This window comes from Camarhynchus parvulus, chromosome 5 (assembly GCF_901933205.1).
Source record: "Camarhynchus parvulus chromosome 5, STF_HiC, whole genome shotgun sequence".
NCBI classification, from domain to species: domain Eukaryota; kingdom Metazoa; phylum Chordata; class Aves; order Passeriformes; family Thraupidae; genus Camarhynchus; species Camarhynchus parvulus.
In genome coordinates this window covers 26570584-26592318 of record NC_044575.1, presented here as the reverse complement: position 1 = coordinate 26592318, position 21735 = coordinate 26570584, and the positions used below count along the sequence as shown (strand labels likewise).

At 42.1% G+C, this 21735-nt stretch overlaps 1 protein-coding gene across 4 annotated transcripts in view; it reads right to left on the bottom strand.

Moving 5' to 3' along the window:
• Positions 1-21735, bottom strand: part of DPF3 (double PHD fingers 3) — a 160138-nt gene that overhangs the window by 66965 nt on the left and 71438 nt on the right. For all 4 annotated transcript variants that reach the window (XM_030948989.1, XM_030948990.1, XM_030948991.1 and 1 more), the window contains exon 3: positions 21017-21124. In XM_030948989.1, the coding sequence (XP_030804849.1) occupies positions 21017-21124 (108 nt within the window). The remainder of the gene's footprint in view (positions 1-21016; positions 21125-21735) is intronic.

Sequence of the window (21735 nt, the reverse complement as noted above, 5' to 3'; positions counted from 1 at the left end):
ATCCTTCCTGAAGATGGTTAGTCTGTAAAGGGTACAGTAACAAAGACAGGAAATTATGTTTCCAAACCCATTTTTGAATCCCCACAGATGAAAATCTTCTAAAGTTGAAAAGATAGTTCAGTTAACCTACAGAAATAGCTAAACACTACCAAGGATCATTAAATTAATTTCACTAAATCCCTTATTTTCTCTTAGCTATTTAACAATTGATGATTTTCCCACAAAAGAAGGAGAAGTATCTTTTATACCAGTACCCTAAAGAAAACTGAGGAGCCAACTCAAAACCTGAAATTTAGTTTTCATGTGAAAGATCAAGGCCTTCCCCATACTACAGGAGCTGCTATTTGGAACTAAGGTGGGGTCTGTTCCACTCACTGTCCTGCTTACGAAGGTACCAGCCAGTGCCTGAAGCTTCAAACATGGCCAGAGGGAGACTCTTCTGGGCTTAAGAAATTAAACGGTGGCCCTGTGCTTGCCTCTACTCTGATATTGCTCATGCCACACTATGCTGTCACCTCACAAGTTACTGTAGAAGCTGTGAACATCTGCCATGAGAGAAATGCAAAAGAATTTACCCACCCTAATGCTGTGTTTCATCCTGAGAGATAAATGCAGTATCCCTTCCAGTTATCCTAAATCTGGCTCTTCTGAGAATACACAGGATAGCCCAGCCTTTTCTGAATTTTGATACACTTTTACCTCAATGTTTTCCTACCTGATAGAGTCCAACAGTTTAACTATGGTTTGAAAGAAGGAGTGCTTCGCTTTATCTGTGCCCGCCCCCTTGCTCTTACTGGGGAAAATAGAAGTTCTTGACAAAATTTTGTGTAGTTTCTTTTAATTCCTCTCTTTTCAAGGATAAAGAGTCACAATCTTTTCTATTACTCTGCTGTGGGAAGTTTTCCATATGCTCCTGACAAACTTCTCTGAACTTTCCCTCATTATACACCAGTCTTCCCAAGATACTGCATCTGGCATTTTCAGATGAAACCACATCCCCCATTTAAACAAATGAATTATGGTATTCTTTAGATTACTCCTCAGACTGTGTCTTTCAATGGCCAAGTTATTTATTAAGCAGAAGAATTAGGAATCTTGTAATGGGGACAAGAACTTCCCATAAGGAATACATTCAAACACTCAGGTACCTATTATAATGCCCATCCCTCTGCCCACTCCCCAAGGATATTCACATCTCCCCAGAGTGCTCTGCACAGACCTTCCCGGCCATGATTGCTCTCAATAACTTCATAGTATGTGCAAATCTTTGTAGTTGACAAGGTATTCCCACTCTGCAGCTTGTTCATTACTGTATTACACAACACAGGACCAAGCAGTAAAACTTGATGCACCAGCTGTAAGCCCTTATCTACAATGAAAGTTCTTTCTTCCATTATTTTTTATTTCAAAAGTTTTGATCCAAGACAATTCTCAATTTCTCTTTGGAGACATAACAAAGGTCTTCAGAATGTTTAAGAGAATTGTCAACCCCCCACCTATTCGTTTTTTACTAATCATGTAAAGAATTTTGAGAAAGTAGTGAGACATGCTTTTCTTTGGAAGGAAAAATGTACTTGGTTAGAACCACCTATATCATCATTTCCCAGGTGCTTTACTGCTTATATGTAATTACTCTTTCAATCAATTTCTCAGATGTTCATGTAGAATTTATGTGTCTTTAAATCATTGAATCACATCCAAATCCTTTTTAAATATAGGTAATAGCATTTGCTACCCACTAATTGTTCTACAATCATTGTAACTTCTAGTTTGTATCACAAGCTCTTCTTCAAACATTACAATTTCAGAGGACATAATCTTTATTACAAGTAATAACTACCAGTAAAGTCACTATAATTAAAAGCTTACTCTTTAATATGAAAATTTTAAGAAGGTTTGGAGATAAATTTCCTTCTGATTAGTACCGTAAATACAATAGCACATGGTTAATATAGCAGAAACAAGAAGTAGTAAGAACTATACAAAATGGAAATGTCAAATCAACAAAAATCATCAATGAAAAATAAAATGTTATTTAAGAATTCTTCCTGTTTTAGTAAACCATCATATTCTTGGTGCCACAGCTAAATATTGTGCATATATTATAATTCAAATGTGTGTGTGTGCATATAATTATAATTTATGTTTCTTAACTTGGCAGAGTCCCTTTCATAGTGATTAAATTAACATGGTTATTTCTGCTTACCAGCTCAGTGCAGCAACCTCTCTATTTATTAAGGTCCTGAGATTGCAGTGGTAGAATCTGAACAAGCACCCATGCCAGTATCATTCCTGTATCTGTTTTCTATTGAACTGCTGCCTCCAAAAGAAGCACATTTTCACAAATCCCACAAAATGGTGGGATTTTTCAAGTTTCAATTTGCCAAAATAGCAAAATAGCTGCAAATTCCTGTCCTTAAATAAGCTACATTTGGTTTACAACGCATTGAGAGCTAAGCAACTTTTCAGTGTCTCTTTGAAACATAAATTAAAAACAATCATCCCTTTTTCTATACAGTGCAATGTATTTGTTTTACAATGGATCATTTCCATCTCCACAGTAGCAGCTGCCACCCAAACCATCATCTCTGTGCACTCGTAAGCAGCTCCATTTCCAGTTCTAATTGGAAACAGAGATACTTATTGGGTGAGTTCCAGCATGATCTATCACGCCAGACAGCTACTATGCAAACCAAAGCAATCCGGCTTCCAAAACCCCTCTTAGACAAACACTGACTTTGCACATAGATTCTTGCGTTTTTGTTTCTTGGTGCCATTCTTTTGGAACATAAAAAGTGTCAGAGGAAACTATACATTACAAGTCCATGAAGTGTTGTTTAGGATGGATAAATCCAAGGATATTACCTTAATAACCACTACCTCTTGAAAATCATATAGGTGGTCTAAAAAAGCCACCTAATTCACAGTAAACAGAACTACTGCTGAGTGAATGCAGCCACTAAGCTCATTAAGAGGATGTGGCAGGATGTGTCTGAAAGTGCAGTGCAGTGGCTCAGCAAGCAATTAAATCCCATGACAGTTTAAAATGAGAATCCATCAGTGTCACAAGAGTGTGAAGCCTCAGCATCTCTGCTGTTCCCACCCCCAGCGTTTTATTTATTATGGCGTATTGGGAACATGGGAAGTCAAAAAGATTATAATGAAATATGCCATATAAAAACCAGATTAAGCCTGCTCTTCTTTGGGGAAATATGCAGAGAGAGAAGCTGTCTGTTAGCTGTCGAGTTTGCAAAAGATACCATCTTTTGGGATGGTGCTCTCTGCCAGCAGACAGAGTGCCCCAGGGGAAATGGTGGTGAAAAACCCAGACAAGCAGCATCCATCCATCCATCATACGCTCATCTCCACATCTCCAAGGCACAAATATAGCGGTAGAGTGCAAAGGGTGGGGGCAGGGGAATGGAATCCCTTAAGAAAGAATGGGGAGACAACGCCTTACGTGAATAGCTGCATTCTGTAGCTTTTCTGTGCAGGCATGGCCAGACTCTCCTTAGCTTGTTTGCTTGCTTGCTTGCTTGCTTGTTGTGTCCATGGCCAGTACAGTGACTTGTTAACATCCTTGGAACTGATATATTCACAGCAGTGACCAGAACCAGGCATACTAAAGGCAGGGCTCTGCCCCTGCCAGCACAGCACAGCACAGCCCTTCACTCCTGCAGATCCAGATCTCCAAAACCCTTCTTTCACTACACCACATCCTGCTATCCCAGGGGCAGATGCTTGTGTTATTGCTACTACAATTTAATGCTGATCTTCCATGGCCCCTGATATCCCACCCTTTTCTCTCAACACTCCTGCAATTCAGCACCCATCTGCAGCAAACTTGTCACTGCCAGTTCTACACATACATGGTCCACAGAACCTCCTGTCAGCCCAGCCCTGGGCCTCCCCTGGGACAGATCACTGATAACACAGACTCTCACAATGAGTCCATAAAGCCAAACAAACATCCCTAGAGAGTAGTAAACATCAAATTCACTTTATTTTTAATCCAAGCTGCAAAATAGCCATGCTGTACTAGAGATTGTAAGGCTACTCCAGTAATTATTTGTCTCTCCCACCAAACCCACTCTAAACTTCATGTATATTATTGCACTCTCAAGGTAAACTGGGCTGTGGTGAGTACAAGAATCCAACCACTGACAATGATAAACCATTTCTAGAAGACCACTTGAAAATATTAGAGTATTTATTTCCACAGAAACAAACCACTTTGAATGGGAAAAACAGTTTAGAGGACTCTCTATCCTGTAAAGCTCTGACATTAATCTTAGCAGATGTTTGAAATTTTAGGCACTACTGAGGTTTGCTCTAGGGAGTACAGGAAGACTGGAAAATCCCAATGTCTCCGTAGCACCTCCTCATGGAAGGCTGCTCGTGTCATGATGAGGTTGGCGGAGAGCAGAGGAGGGGGAGAGGGGGAGAAAGGGAAGACAGAGGAAGATCTTATGTGGGTGGGACTGTACACTTTTTTAGCCTGAGCATAACTGCAGAAATATTAGAAGACAACTTTGAGTTTTAAAACTGGGATTCAGTGGAAAGCTTCTATCAGCCCCTAGTTAAAATATGTCCCAGGAAGCTACAAGACAACAGGAGGGAGAAATAGGGCTGCTGAAAACTGCAGAGGCCCTTAAACATAAGGTTAAGCATTGTTTAGCTTAACCCACTATCAAAATGTGGTCTTTACAAGCAGCTGTATTTCTCTGGCAGACTAGAATGCCTCTATAAAATCTCTCTCTCAAAAAAAAAAAAAAAAACCCCAAAACAAAACAGCCCTCTTGTCAGTTGTCTCTTGGAAGTTTTCTACAGATTTATTTCTCAGCACAGATATAAATCATTGTCACATATAATAAGCTGTACCTGCTTCTCAAAGACTGACAAATTACAGTATCAGACTAAATGCTGGATCAAGTAACTACCCTCAGGGCTGAAATCATCTCCATTCAGAAATATCTCCATTCAATAGCATTTTGCTAGCACTCATTTTTGTTCTGGTAACTCTTGCATTTGTGTTCTAGATGGGCTTACACTGCACGACAACTGCAGCAACACTGTAGGCACTATCAAGGGGCAGAGGCAAGATAACTGCTACAATTTAGAGAAGAATATTAAGTAAAAAAACCTATTCCTTTGGGCTTTTTGTCACCCTAACAGGGCTTCTGGTCTGTTGGGAGTAAAATAATAACTTGGGCTATCTATCTGTAAATAGTCATATAGAATCGCTCACACAGACAGATGATGGGCATTTTGGCCCCTCCAAAGCACCAGAATTAAATAATTAACCAGACAGTTATCACCAAACACCAGTCCCCACTCCCCACGGGTGGGATAGTCATGCTCACATTGCACACTCTGCAAAGGGTAACAGGGAGTGGGCCTCCACCTCAAGCAACTGCACTGGATGTAACAGAACTGAATAAAAACACTTGTACTGCACACAAACTCATACATAAACCATGTGTGGAGCCAGCCATGCCAACCTTCCTGCAAATTCTGTGAGATTCTGCATAGCTTCTCGTCCTTATCGAGGACAGTGGAGGGGATACCTTTAGTAACAGATAAATCTCTGTAATGCAGTTATCTCTCAGCTGCAGTGCACAAGCATCCCAATTAATTCAGTCCAGGCCTAGCAGAGCCGGCACTAAGCCAGAGCTGATAAACCTGCCAGAGCCAATCTGAGTCCTGCAGGGATCCTTGGGAATGGCTCTGTGCGTTCTGGTGCTCCGTGCTGAGGGGGTTTGTGCTCAGCTCTGCCTGGCTCCGCATGGAGGGGCAGCACTGCTGGCAAGGCCTCTCTAACCCCCAGAGTTCTGGGGAGCTGGCAGAGACCCCTGCTCACCCCCAGGCATCAGCAGGGCTGTGGCAGGGCTTATCAGAGCGCTCAGCCTGATGCCAGCTGTGCCAGCATTGTGCTGCGTGGCTCCTGCAGAGCTGCCACATGCGGGAGGGCAGCGCTCCGCACACGGGGAGCAGCACAGCCCTGCCTGAGGCTCAGCCACGCCAGGCACACCTGGGGCACCTTCCCTGGCTCACTGACTACTGAACTGCACACACCAATGGAGAACAGCAAGGCCACAGCAAAGTGGCAATAATTTGAGGATGGGAAAGGGAGCAACCACCCCAGATGCTGCCTTTGGCATCTCTGCTGTCCCACCAAGTGATGCCGAGCCAAATTCTAACAGAGGCACTCTCTGCTTTTCCATCATCTGTCAAATGGAGATAGTCTTCACCTATCCTCTGGGGTTTGGTAAGACTTGTTTAATATTCATAGGCATTCAGGCATTCAAATAAAATGCACCAAAAATGCAAGGTGGTCTTACAGGCTCTCACAAAGACAGATTTGAACACTTTTTCTTTCCAGACAAGAAAAACACTCAAAAAGTAGGACTATTTCCACAGATAGCAGATTTCAGTGGCCAATTCACAAATTCCAAAGGACAAAGATAATATTTACTCCTATGTTAAGATATGTCTGACAGATGAAGCTATATAAGTGAGAAATGTTATTATAAGAAGAAGGGCTTGTAATAGAAAAATGGCATGAGATGCTAGTAGGTAGCCTTTCAAAAATGGGAAAGAACAAAGCAAATTATCTCTGAGATGCTCAGATCTCTTGCCACAAAAAGGCAAGCAATTTCAAGAGGCCTATAAAGGGTTTAGACAAAAAGGTGAACTCTAGAATTAATAACAGAATGGTAAACAGGAAGATTAATGGCACCAGAGAAAATGCAGATGGTGAAGCCCAGCCTGCAGGCTCAGCAAGCCTCTGAATAGGGAGGGGGGAAAAGGCAAGGTGTAAACAAGGTGACCTTCAAAGCGACGGGAATGCCTGCCAACAGGCCAGCCAGAGGGCATCCCGAGACACAGCTGTGCCATCTGGGGGAGGCTGTCTCATGACGACGAGAGCAAGATTTGTCTTTTTCAGAATTTGCAGGGAGGCAATACGGGTAGTGGCAGAAAATATGACCATTCATTCAGAAGTGGCACAATTAAATGCACAGGTAGGAAAAGGACGCCTTCCATTTTGTAAAGAATATACAAAAGAATTCCCTGAATATCCTCAGTCAGAAAGGTCTTGTGCCCACTTGTAAAGGCGTGGGAAAGGAGAAACTGGTTTTCACCAAACAAATGTTTTCCTTGAGGGTTTATGCTTTAGGTCTATGGTAAGAAGGAAAAAAAAAACAAAAATCCTCAGCACATACTGCAAAGCAGCTCTTTAAGCCCATGATGGTATAAATTTTCCCCATCTTGGCATAAGTCTGTTCACTCCAGATGGCACATTTGGGTTGAAAGCAGGTAAAGATTTCTCAGAGATCTCCATGTCCAGTATTTTCAGAGTTCCCTTGCTCTGCCTCAGTGCTTAGTTGGTCCTTCTGTATGCCTGGGAGATCTCAATTCTTTGCCTACAGTAAAAACTGGGAGAAAGAAATCTCCTACCGCAATTCTGCAGGGAAGTCTGGCTCTGTCAGGCCTGAGGCTTAGATCATTGTGATCAACCAGGAAAATTAAAAGGTAAATGCAATCACACATTTTTTTTAAATGCATCAATTAAACACCACAGTGAGGCAGTGCTAAGGGGAACAATGCTATCTCTACATAAGCCTTCTACAGAATAAGCCAAACATGAACTGTAATGATATCCAGAGGCAAGAATATTAGGGGAAAACAGAATAAAAAACAACATTACAGTTCACTGTGGGAAAAAAAGCAGACCCTAGCAATGGGAGTCCAGCAGGTAGTGTATTCACACATCTTTTTTTTCCTTTCAGCCTGGCTCCAAGAACATCAAATCTGAGTATTTCAGGCAAAAAGTGGCCCATCCGAGTTCAATGCTGAAACCAGCTAATTCAGTGCTGGATGTGCAAACAGACATGTCTGAATGTGTTTTCTTCTGATGGGCTGCATACCAATGAAGTTATTGCCATGACCTCTGGTTTCACAGTAGGAACCACAGGTGCTGGATGAGATCAGGCAGCTCATGCAAAGCCTGCACAGCCCCGTGCTCTTACATCAAGAAGGTTTGACTCAAGTGAGCTTGACTGGCAGCAGGAGCTGCCATTGTGGCTCTGGGCATCAGTACACACCTGTATCCAGAAAGTCCCATCATGTGGCTCTGTTGATTGCTTTTTGAATAGAATGGAGAGACAAAGTACACATCTGAAAACACTAATGTGGCAGTGAGGAAGGAATCAGAAAAAAAGGAAGAAAAACAGCAAGATGGAGGAAAGGTACTATATTCCTTCTCCCTGTCTGCTGCAGCTAACTAGGGTATGCTTGTTCTGAAAACTGCTACAGAAAAGTCTGAAAAATGGAATCTCTGGGTCTTGAATTATGTCTTTTCAAAATCCTTCTCCTTTCTCCTCTCTGCTAACAGAGAAACACTGTAAACTCCCAGACCCTGAAAATATACATTTCCACACCTTACAAAATACAGTGAAAATAGATGATAATGGGGAAGAGAGAGAGAGAGAGAGCCATGCAAGGGGAAAACAAAGTGAAATAGAGAATAGCTGCTCTTCTCTCCTTTCCTTCTGCTCAGCGTTCATTTCCCTTTGTTCATCTAACACTGAGCCAAACTAAGCCAAAAGGAGCTGCCATGCTGGGCTTCAAGATTGATGGCTGCAGGCAGACTCCACAGTGAAGAGACGGATGACTGGTCATTTCCCGCGATGCACTGAAAAACATCCATCCTTGCAGCCATGCTGAGGCCATTTGTGCTCCTTTTGAAATGAGAGATAAACACAGGCAGCCAGGGGCACCTGACTGTCCTTCTCCCTCAGAAGGACATAGCTCTAGTCCTCTGGGTTCCTTGAGAAGGTTGCTCTGTCCATCCCTGAACATCTGGCTGTGGGATTTGCTAAGTCTCTCTCTCCCTCGGCAATCATCCTTCTATTAGAGCACAGTGCAGGTTGGAAGAAAACGGTGAAGGGAATGGTGTGACAACCTCATCAATCTACAGCTACACGCTTGGCTATTTAGTGTTCTTTACACTATTCCTAAATACGGGGGGGGGGGGGAACGGGGGCGGGGGGACGGGACAGGATTGCACTGGTATGAAGGAGGGAATTGTGGAAATGGCAGTGTGGATTGGAGTAAGTCCTTATGACTATTAAAATGTTGTGCATGTACTAAAGCAGTAGGGAACTAATTAAGATTCAGGATTGAAAGGCAAAACAAAAAAGTTGGATGTACTCTTGTTCCATCTGTAGCACTTGCTGAGATTTCAGAGGTACTTGGGGCATCATCTTTAGCAGAGAGAGGTTAATTTTTTATTTTGCCCACTCAGATACTAACAGAAAGCTCCCTGGAAGAATATCCTGTAAGTATATTTATAGTGCCAGCCCTGGTATAGCAGCTTCAGAGGCACAAAGCACTTAATCCTGAGTCCTTTCTATTTAGTTAATAGTGTCTTTGTTGCTGATGCTGTCCTGGTCTATAGCACTGCTCACAGATACAGCCTCTGTGTTTCCAGTTCTCCTGCCATGCTGCTACCTCACTTAGGCAATGAGCATTATATGGCAGATGTATCCATAGCATCGCTTACAAATTAGCATCACTGCAGAAATTCCTGTAACCACGAACCTCACTTTGTCAGAGTAGCACATATCTGTAACTGTGTCATTTACAGACATTGCACCAAGGAAATCATGAGAAGATAAAAGCATTCACCATCCCTCAAAAACACAAAGAAATGAGTCACTTGCTTCAAGTGTTCATATGTAGTTTTAGCACTCTATCTGAGCCCGCTTTGAAAATTTGTCTTTTATTCCCATCATGCTATGCTGTTTGTTTTAGGCCAGCAACAAAAGGATTTTCACTACAGCTCTTTAGGACATGCATAGGGTATTAATCATGACCATATATTTTCCTAAGACATAAACCCCATACTTGCCAAGGGCAATCACGTGCATTCACAAGGACATCATTTGCATCAAGAGGGGTAAAGTTTTCATTCTTTCTCCTACATCAAGAATCATCGCTTTAGCTGATGGACATCACTGCTCACTGTTGTCTTTATCAGAACTACCTACCTACAACAGCTAAGGTCCCAGGCCTAAATTACCTGGTTTGTTTAAGGGGAACCATGCTCCAAGTGCATCCTAAATGAGATCTCTTGTCTAGAAGACATTGGACGTAAAAGCCATATCTACCTATTCCAGTGTATTGCATCAAACCTCCTTCTCTAATGGAGTTCATCACTGGGAAGGGATGCTATGGCCAACACCAATGGTGTCAGAATCCTGAAGAATAAAACACCTGTAAAAAACTATTAGTCAGTCAAATGTAAAATGCAGGGAATACTGAAATTAATCATAATCTAGTAAAAACATACTTAATATCTCTTGGGTATGAGATGATTATGAGGCTGTAAAATGTTTACTACAGAGAATGGGAATGCAGAATGGAAATTTCTGCCAGGGAAGGTTGGTAGGAGGTACAGGGATGTGGGAGGGGAAGTCATCATACTCTCTCCATTCTACTTCAGCAGTTCTATAAAGCTTGGCTTGTAAGAGTCAAAACTGAACGTTATATTAACATTTGTTGCTCATTCCATTATATTATGCACCAGGAAAATAACATCTGCTATAAATATTAGAATATTTCATGCTACAAATCAATTTAATTTGCTGTGTATCAGAAGAACAATAAAATTTAATAAATAGGGGGTTTAAACCATTTTTTATGTAATTATATTCCATAATATCTTTGCTGGGTTTTGTTAACATTTTCTTCTATAAAGCAGCACATGGGTTCTACCATACTGTTGACCTAGTAGGCCAGTGATTTCACTAGGCTCTGTGCAGGATGCTGAGCACCAAACCTGCAAGTCTGGTCCAACCCAGTACTTTACATGTAGATTTAACTTTAAGCATGTGACAAGTCCCATTAATTACTAAAAGATCACTCATGTTCTTAAAGCCCAAGCTGAGGTGCTTTCCTTTGCTGGGGTTAGACAGCTTGGCATCTTATGAGACTAAGCCCTGGGGACTTGATCCTATAAACCCTTTTTCATGTGATTACCAGAGAATTCCCAGAATTACTCATATGAACACACAAAACAGATGCAATGAATTAGATTAAAAACACCCATTTCCTAGGATCTTGTGTCCAGTACTTGCATTGAACGGTACCTGTGCACTGCAAAAACCCTTCTGACGATGTGGCTTATCCTTTCTCAGCCATTTTTACTGGCTATACTTAGAAAAGGGGCAGTAGGTTTGCCAGGAAAGATGTTCAGGTTCAGTTCTAGCTCTAAGACTACTACAGGGCACACAGCTTCCTGTCTGCCCCTCCCCATGCTGGAGAGCTGGTGATTTGTGCCTTGAGGGAAATGGATCTGACAGGTTCCAGCATTTCCCCAGGCACCATCCTCTGGTGTTTCCCCAGTGGTTTTTCCCCATAGCCCTTTTTTTCTGGTAAGCTTTGAGCTTACCTTCACTCCTTTCATTTTAAGGATAAATCTGTTTATTTCATAAATAAATAATCCTGATGGTTACTTACACACATTGACGTTAACTTCATAGCAGGGGGATAAATCCACAGTATTCTATCTCTCCAGGAGGAATAATGTGTCTCCTGGAGACACAGTATTCTCAGTCAGGCCTTGGCAGCTTGAGAGGCACACGAGGAATAACCTTTTCCCAAAGACACGTCCTAGCAGCAAGATGTAGGTCAAACACAGTAGCCAAGAACAGAGAAAGAGCAAAACAATGGGCTGGATGGCTCGGAGAGGGTGGTGGCACCACAAGGAAGCTCTCTCTCAAGCAGCCCAGGTATTTCAAGCCAACTCCATGTCAGCTGCCTGAGCCCTCCCCACCACATCTTGCAGATGAAGCCCCGAGACATGACCTGCAGTCACACTGTAGAGGCTCCAAGGAGACCAACAGCACAATTCATTCCTTCCATTTAATGGCCCACTGTAATGACCAGAACATTTTTCCAGAACAGCCTGCCTCCAAAGTCATCATAACTCTATTTTCACAAATATACTAAATACAGCTAAGATGATACAGCAGTGGGAAAAAAATACCTGTAAGTGGCTGCACTGCTTCTGAAATTACAACAGCCTTGTGTCTATGGGACGCTACACATGCAGCCTATGTTCCATTCCCAGTGATAAGATCCAGAGAACTCAGAAAACTAGATTTAATAGCTTCTAAAATTGTCTTATCTTGTTCAGTTGCTGCCTTAGCCTGATGACTAGAGCCAAGGGGTCTGGCTTCAGAGGGCTTTTGATCAAAACCCAGAGGGGTTCCAAAGCCCAGTAGCTTTTTCATGCATCTCTCTCCTAATTATGCAAACTGGCTCAGCCACACAAGAACCAGGAGTAATCCTGGGTGATTCATACAAGCCATCTCAGCTAAACAACAGAGCTCTCCTGGTAAAACTTTGAATATAAAATACATGTAGTGACCTGTTCCAGATCTTACAAATGAAAGAGAAACTATTTACACAAAGTTAATCCTGTAAATTCTACCAGCATGACTGTGGAGTTAAACAGCAGAAACAATGTTTTTGTTTTCTTGACTGGACTATTTATAGAATATTATCTGCTTTTCTAGAAATTAGTGTTTTACTTCCATAACTGCAAAATCATGAAATTCCATTTGGGGAAAAATACACTGAGCTGAATTAGTCTAAGAATTTGCAGCTTATCACATGTAACAACACCAAGCAAGAGTAGTACTTTATTTGAAGGAAAGGTTACCACAGCCCTGGCAGCCACGACATACAGAAGGCTGGCTCCCCAGTGACCAGAAAAACAAAGCAAGAAGAATTACACAGTGCAAAACTCGACATATCTTTCCAGCAATTATACTGCACAGCCAGCCTTGCAAAAAGTGGCTCAACAATTCACCTGTGGTGAGTCTCTTTATTTGTATATATGGGTGTGTAACAAATTCCTTATTTTTTCATCATCATCCTGGTACACATAAGCCCAGGCTGTACATGAGAGCTGATACACTTCCATACCAGTTTTGCAAGTATTTCTGCTGATGGCCAAAACATTTGACGCTGGCACTTTGAGGGCTTGGCAAACAGCATGATTTATTCATTCATTTATTTTTATTTAGAGGCCTCCCATACCCCTTCCAATCTCTCTAAGAGTATTTATTAGATATCTGTTAGGTACGCCTCTGAGTTAAAGGAGACTGATGTTTTAGTACCTCCATTTCACACACTGAGAAGCTGAGAGAAAAAGAGATATTCCATTGGCTCTGGTCCTGTGTGGGGCATAGGAGATGCAAGGATGTGGTGGTGTGGTATGACTTGAAGTGCAGAGATGGGCACCTCTGCTGCAGGCTGGCAACGGGACAAATGCATATTTCACTGCATGACTTCTATACCATGATTCTGCATCAGTGAATACATGAAAAAACAGACAGGTTCTCTGTTATTCTCAGTGCCAGAAAAGCAAACTTTATCTGGCCAGAGATCTGGACCAGGAAAGGTCCCTGTTCTAGGCAGAATTGAAAGGTGGTGGATGAGGTGGAATAAACTGGTTAAATGTACGTATAATAGAAAGAAGCTGATTCACAAGGAGGTCCCACACTGATGAGTTTTCTCTTGGTGACAGAAAGTCACTTTTTCTGTCACACAAGTCAGAGCTGGACATAGCTGGAAGTGCAATGCCTTAAAGCAGCAGCTCTTGCCTGTGGTGCCATGTCCTGCTGTGAACACAAGATTAGTGGAGAACTGGAGCCGACTGTTTCGATTTAGGAGCATCGATGGACCCATCTGTAAGCTGCAGGCTTACCTGATGAATAAACACATACTAAACTTTAGGCCAGAAACCCAAAAGAAAAGGCCCAGCAGAATTCAATATTTATACGTGTACAAAAAAACCCAGCAAAGACAAAAACCTGACATCTCTGGCATCCCCACTCCCAGATTTGGGTTCACAATGTGAAACTTCATTTTGTTCCAAAGTGCTATGGAAATGTGACACACATAGGTGCACGACAGACCAAGACACAGAAGTATGACACACATAGGCACGTGACACACCAAGCTCAGGACTCAGCATGGTCAGGGTGCAGATGTGTTTTCTAACAAATCGAATGGGAACTGAAAACCATCCACCCTCCCCGTCCCAAAAAGTTAAGTGTTTTTTTCTTTTCCTCGGCACGAGTTGACAAAAATGAAGACGGGTGAGTGTGGGTGGGAAGGAGATGTACTCCAGGCTGACGCGGCCCGCGCGCTGTTCCCGGGGCACACGCTGTGTGAGCGCGGGCCGTTCCTGCCGCGGGGAACTCCCGCTGGGAGCGGCCCCGGCGCGGAGCTGCCGCTGCCCGCCGCGCCCTCTGCCGGCCGCGCCGCGCCGCTGCAGCCGCTCCCGGCCCCGCCACAACCGCGCCGGCACCGCCGGGCGCGGGGACTCAGCACCCTCAAATCAGGGATACTTCAGTGTAGCGCAAGAGACGGGGAGAGTTGGGGGTTCTGCTTGCTTTCTAATACAAAGTACTTCGGAGTGCAGAAGGACTTGAATTAAAAGCAGACTTTAAATGACATTTTCATTTCAGAATTTTGGAGAGCCAGGAGCAAAACTCACAGAAGTTTGCTAACAGGCTATTAAAATCCATCTTACATGAGAAATCCAGACCAAATCATCAGAGAAACAAACCTGCTCCTGTCAAGTCAGCTCCACCCTAAATGCAGGGTTCATCATGGCAAATGTTGATAAAAGCCACAAACAATTAAAAAAAAAAACTAAAATAAGCTGTACACAGAAAGTATCTTTGGTAAATTCACATGTGCAGAAATCTGTCAGAGATCTGAACAGCTGATAGGTTTATATGATAGCCTCCTTCAGGAATACTGTATCCAATTAATCTGCATTTTACAGACACACTTATTTGGCACCACAATTATTCTTCCAGTTATGATCCTAAGGTGGTCTTAATGGACCTGAAAAAGGAGCCACAGGCAGGTTCTATAACATAACATGACCTTTAATTACAGAGATAATAGGAAAACTGTCAAATAGTAGAAAAAGGTTTTGTTAAGAGATGTGCCTCTCTTTACAGTGTTCATAGCAAAACAACACTGCTGTCTTGTAGTACAGAACAGGAACCGATGTGTCATTGTGTAGAAATTGCTGAAATCAAAAGTGAAACTAGTAAATATTAACTGGCCTATGGAAGAAAAAAATGGAAAAGGAAATTCTCATTAAGTGTTTTGAATTATTTTTAGGCTCTGATATCTTGGAGTGAAACTGGGCATAGCAACCAGGAGCAGAAAAAATAATATGGAACCCAGCAGCATTGTGTTCTTTCTGTGTCCTTGGGTTTGATTTCCAGCTGCACCACAAACCTCTGGTTAAAAGGTCATAGAAGTAGTCTATTCCCTTTGTTGCTCATTTCTCCATTTTGGAACCAAAGTACTTCCTTCACTATATTTTGTGTATCTGGACTGTAAGCATATGGCTGAGAGGACTGCACAACAACCCCTGGGATGATGATATAACATGCTGCTTGAGTCTCTAGATGCTATCATACAAGTGATACCACTGCAAACTCTGTTCTTTGCTTTTTAATGTCATCTTAACTTTATCTTGGTGAAGTGCCCCATCTTAAAGACCACAGACCTCCACAGACATGCTGAGCATTTCCCCCAAGAGTTGGGAGCACTCCTCACTTCCCAGGAAACACACAGTACCTTGTACCATCATTCACAGTCTCCACAAGGTAAATAGAGATGCTTTAAAGAGATAATAGCTTATCTGTAAGGATTTAGTTCATTCATCCACAAGCACGCTCACCTAGGTATACCCCATGTCAGACCAAACACAGATCAGGCATTGTTCAGCAGGAACTAAAAATCTGTTTTCAGTACTTGCTTCAGACAACTACCATGGTTCATAATAGCAAATGAAAAATACTTCGGTTTGCTTTTACTATCCAACAACAGGTAAAAAACCCCATTTCTGTAGTTCAGCTGAACACCAGACTGCTTAGATATAAGAGGACAGACACTAGCACAGGACCCCAGCTCACTCTCAGTGCAGTGGTAGCATAAACAAACCCTACTTCACACCCTCTGACTGGGTGGGAAGGCTGCCCACTCTGAAACCTCACTGTGGGCTTTCAGTCCAAAACCAAAGGACATCAGTAAATTGACACAAAAGCATTACAGTCATATTCTTTAGACTTACACACCATGTGAAATAAAAGCTCTGTAGGTATGTATGCGTGCACCTATATTTAGCCGTCTTGTAAGACTGAAGTAGGACACTACCAATTTAAACTCCACTAGAGTTTTTGGCCACACTCACTGTATCTGTTCTCATCTGCATAGGTGCAAAGCTTGGGTAATACCTGCCTGTCAGCAGGGTTTACTGCAGGCAATAGCACTACCACAATTTTGATAGCTGACCCAACACAGAATCATGATACTACCCAGCACCATGAAACCACTAAGTATATAGGACAAGGATCAATTATGATATCAAGGAGCCTTGGGTCTAATCCAGGATCTCCCTCTCATTTCTAGCCCTCCTCTTTCCAACTGCTCTGATTTTGCCAAGGGCCAGAACCATACTCCTAACATTCCCAGCACCTGCAATTCACATTGGTGGTAGAGCTAAAAATTCTCCTTTTTCTCCCACTCCACTGGAAGTCAGGCTACCTAGCTCAACCCTCTCCCTCACCCATTCCCAGACTTCTCAAGCACAGGAGCTCAGCTCTGTTCTTCCTCTTTTACTGGGCATAACAGGCAGCTGAGTGAATGTGGAAGCATGAGCTGCTTACAGGCCTCCCACTGCTCTGTGCTGAAGTGCCATGCAAACACCACAGCTGATTCTGCAGAGAACCAGGCTTCCCATACTTGGTTGAACAGAAGTCTAGTTTCACAAATCTTATATGAGTATCAGCACCTAGTAAGCTTAAAAGTCTGCACTTAGGAAATGCATCTGGGAAAACATAATTCAGGAGTGCAGGACAGGCTGTGATCTGCCTGGCTGGGGAGCAGCTCAGGGACTTTGGTGTCCTGGTGAACCATGAGTTGATCAGTGTGCTGCTGTGGCAATAAAAAAGTAAAGCCAGCAGGATGCTGGGTTGCATCAGCAAGGACATCACCAGCAGAGATAAGTGATTATCATGTTCAGTGCTTGTCAGGCTACACCTGGAATACTGTGCTCAGTTTTGGTCCCTGCAATACAAAAGAGATGTGGACAATCTGGAGGGGGTGAAGGGAAGGGCTACAAAGATGATCCAAGGCCTGGGAAGCCTCCCATGTCTGAGAGAAGTGGGTTTGTTCAGACTTGAGAAGAGAAGGCTTAAAGGAGACTTTATCACTGTGTTCCAGTATTTAAAGAGTGGCTACAGAGATGGAGACACCCTTTTTACAGAGTCACATGAACCATATGAGGGCTACTGGGTACAGGTTACTCCTGGAGAAATTCCAGTTGGAGAAAAGAGGAAAATTTTTCCCATTGAGAACAATCAGCCATTGGAATAATCTGCCCAGGGAAGTGGTAGATTCCCCAACACTGGACAGTTTTAAAATCTGGCTGGACAGGGTGCTGAGACATCTTGTCTAGACCATGCTCTTGCCAAGAAAGGTTTGACCAGATGATTCCAGAGATCCCTTTCCATCTGCTATTTTATGAACCTATGAGATCACAGTATTGGCAACATGACAATATATTGCCCATGGCCCAGGATTTGTTTCAAATCTGTACCAGTTTTCATAGGAGTCTTGACTGCTACATTATAATGACTCAAGTAACAGCTCATGCCCGTTACAACAATGAACTCTAGGCTACACTTGAGCCATAATGCTTGGTTTTGATGGTAAGAATATGACTTACAGATGAAAGATGAAGATCAGGCCATATGAAAGTAAATGTCAGGAATACTTAGTAAAAATCCTGAAGATCTGGTCGGAATACTGACTGTATTGTCAGTAAAGGCACTATCATAACTAAGTGTTGGCAATACTTTATTTCTCCTGGATAGGCTATTGGATGGGAGGGAGGATGCATAGAAATAGCACAAACATGAACATTGCTAGACACTTGAACAAACCACTTTAGTGGGGCAATGCATCCATGTAACTCTGAATACAGTGGCAGAGGAAAATAGACATCTAAAGGCTGCATCAGCAATTCCTATTCCAGTGTTCACACCTGCACAACTTTGGCTGTAACTATTCTTAAAACCAAACACCTTTATTTTAAACCAAATAAAACCAACATATCAGGACAAAAAAACCTACCATCTTCTATTAAGAAGCTGGCATCAACTCACCCCAGGAAAAACATTACAGTGCACCTTCCATTTTACAACAAAGAGCAGACCATTGGAGCATGATTATTTTCTTCATTAGATTTTGGTATTACCAAATGTGAAACTCTCACTCACTGAGTTGCGCCATGCACTACATAAACTGCAAAAGTAGGCTATAGCTATAAACCTAAAACTATAAAACTATTTTAGTTTTATAAACTAAAATAGTATACTATACTATTACTAAATGATCTATTGCACCCTGGAACTGCTGGCAAGACAATAGTTTGATTCTACTTATTGACCAGCCCATGACTAGCTATGACTTACTAAAACAAAAACCCTAGGTCTTTGTCTCTCCTGAGTTATGTAGGTGTCTTCTGAATACAGGAACTTCTGAATACAACCTTTTGCTATAATAAGCCACTCTGAAAGCCCAGGTGCAGTCCAAGCAAGTATTCACACCCCTGGTGCCAATCCCATTGACTGCTGGAATGGCAACTTTTGGAGAAAAGATCCTCTTCTGTGTTTGTTACAGTGGCTGTTTTACAAGAAGTACTTCTATGCAGTTAACATAATATAACTAAGGTTTAGCCATAATTTGATGTTGTAGAAGTGCATTGCTTGCACATGCCATATAACAATTATAAAAATCTATCAAAATATATTAACAATTTCACAGCCTCCTCTATAAAAATCAACTATTTGCATATTAACCAAGTATAAGCACTTTCTAGCTGCTAAGAACAGCTCTAAGGAATGAACAGAATGCCCAAGCCCTAGGTGGAGTGAAATTATGGAACATAGAGATTAGATTTCTTTCAAATTTATTTTACATGTCCTACAGCTGTCATCTCTGTGCTTTTTAATAGATCTTAAATTTCCACATCTTTTCCCCACACAACCATCTGATGTTTAACTGAGGACAAAGAAGTCAGCATTAGGTAGCTTCCTAGGTTCAGCACTAGGTTTTACAACAGTCTTCTCCAAAATCTACAGTATTTCTGCTGTCCATGTTACAAATAAATTATACTCTCTTTCTCCCAAATTCTCAAAAGCTACCTTTAAATGGAGGTCTAAGGTGTTCCATAGGTTTTACACTTTCAGATAAGAGAAGGGGAAAATCCCACTTTTGGCTACTGAGTCTATTCTGGATATGCACAGATGGAGTGAAACTGTGGTATAACTGATAAGAAAAGTTAATCACTAGATAGAAATTGGTTGGAAAATAGATTTAAATGGCAGAGCAATACAACTCACCCTATTTGGTTGCTACCGGCAATGCAACAAAAGTAGCACTCCTGAGATGCAGAGGAGATGTTTATAGCAGGAAAACAACACAGAGACAGACATGCTGAGGTCTCTTTATCTGATAACTTTGTGGTAATTGCCTTTCATGCCCTGTGGCATGTGGGATGCACTAATTTGGCATTCAGTGAGTATAGCAAAGAGTAATGCAAATAAAAAAGACTCAAACTCTACTCTGTTTTACCTTACAAAATTACCAAGGAACAGCAGTACTGGCATCATCACAAAGTCTAAGGTAGGCACTTTTACAAGCCAACATCATCCTCTTCCTAGAGTCCAGTCTTATTTTCATCAATGTACGTGACTGATTTCATCAGCTCTTTCTAAGCAGCTCTGCTGTGAGGTCTAGTTCTATTTTCTGGCTGAGATTTTGCCCTTGGTTTGAATCCCAACTGAGTGGTTATAGGAATTTCTTCCTCTTTTCCAACTGTCCATTGATGTCTCCTACACTGAAGGTAGGGAATTTTGAAAAACTGTTTCTACCGGAATCAACAGGAATTTTGCCTCTGATTTTAATGGGTTTTGAACTTGTCTCTGTTGCCCTTTCCTCTCTCTCCACCAACTACTGCATAGAAGCAAAGTCACCAGTATTGCTGAGTGTAGCTCAGTTCCCAGGCACCTTCTTCTGTCAAACAGGTTTTTTTAATATTCTAATTTACATTTGGGGTTTCTCCTGTACTTTTTATACTGACAGTGTCTCACCTCTTAAAAACCACATACAGCTGTGAGTATATGTGTTCCCTCTTTCTCATAATAGCTGACCCCAGAGACAGCAAGCCTTTATTACAAACTGCAAGGAAGAATGCACAACACTATGCTCTACCTGACACAGCTGCAGCTCCTCCACATCTGCTTTACAGTCACTCATCCAGCATACAGACTCATCACTTCACATAGTTTAATTGTGGAAGAGTAGCAAGGACAAGAAGAATGAAAGAATAATAGACAAAGGTACACATACAGTCAGACAGAAATACACAAATGTGGCATATGCTGTCTATTTTTTATTATTTGTTGTTCATAATCTGGTCATAGTCCTCATCACCACCAAGAAAAATCTTATCTTATACTTACTGTTTCACACACACAGTGGTCTCTTTCACAAAGATTAGGCAGCAGATACCAGTGAGACTTTGTATTAGTACGTCACTGAGGAAAAGTTAGTAATACATTGATTCTTTACATCCTTGTTAATTTTCTAATAAGCCAGGATTCAACCCTACAGAAGGTAAATTCAGCTCCCCTAGCATTCAATACAAGTTGTTCACATTTTTGTAAGGGATGAGTTGTATGCAGAGGGTTTGGTGGTTATGGTTACAGCAAATCAAGTAAGATGCAACAGATGCAATGAGAAATAGTTGGAAAGCAGCAAAGATAAAGTCTAAGGTCTAAATGCCACGTTTGCATGTATGCCAGCTGCTCTGCAGCTTGGGACAGGCAGACAAACAAATACTTACCAGGTTTAATTTCCAGCAGCTTCAGCCTGGAATCCTCAGGGGGATGCAAACGCCTCTTTTTGCGCCAGCAACGTGCTGGGTATGTGTACAGCTGACCTGGGGCCAGGCCTGAAGATTAAAGGGAAAAAATTAATCACATTTCAGTTTGTAAACCACAAGCACCATCTCTAGCATCTTTGTTCTTGCCCTTCTAGCATCTCCTTGTTAGAGGGTTCAATCCTGCAAATCATGAGGCAGAGCTACACACTCAAGGCATCCAGTGCTCCTGAGGCTCTTCAGCACCTCTTGGGATCAGGCCTACAGAGAATCTAGGTCTCACTTAGACACTTCACTCAGCTCACTGAAACCAGAGCTGCACATAAATAATTTGTGATTTCTTCAGGGTAAATAGAATTTCAGACTCTCCTGGGTCACAAGGGCGATGCCTCCTCCACAGGCAGAGAAAGCCCCTTGAGAGAGAAGAGATGAAGTTCTGACATGCAAATCTTGAGGCCCTGATACACAGAGCAGGTCAGGAAATTTGTGCCTTCCAAACGGGAGCAAACCAAGACCCAAGAGGTCTGACTCTGTATTTTTGTTTACATTCTGGACTTCTGTTTGAATACTAATTCTTCATTTTGACTTTTACTTCCTCATGCCAATATTCTGAATGAGGGAGGAGATATACCAATAATGTTTATATCACTGCATATTCCCTTAAACCACATTTGGCATCACTG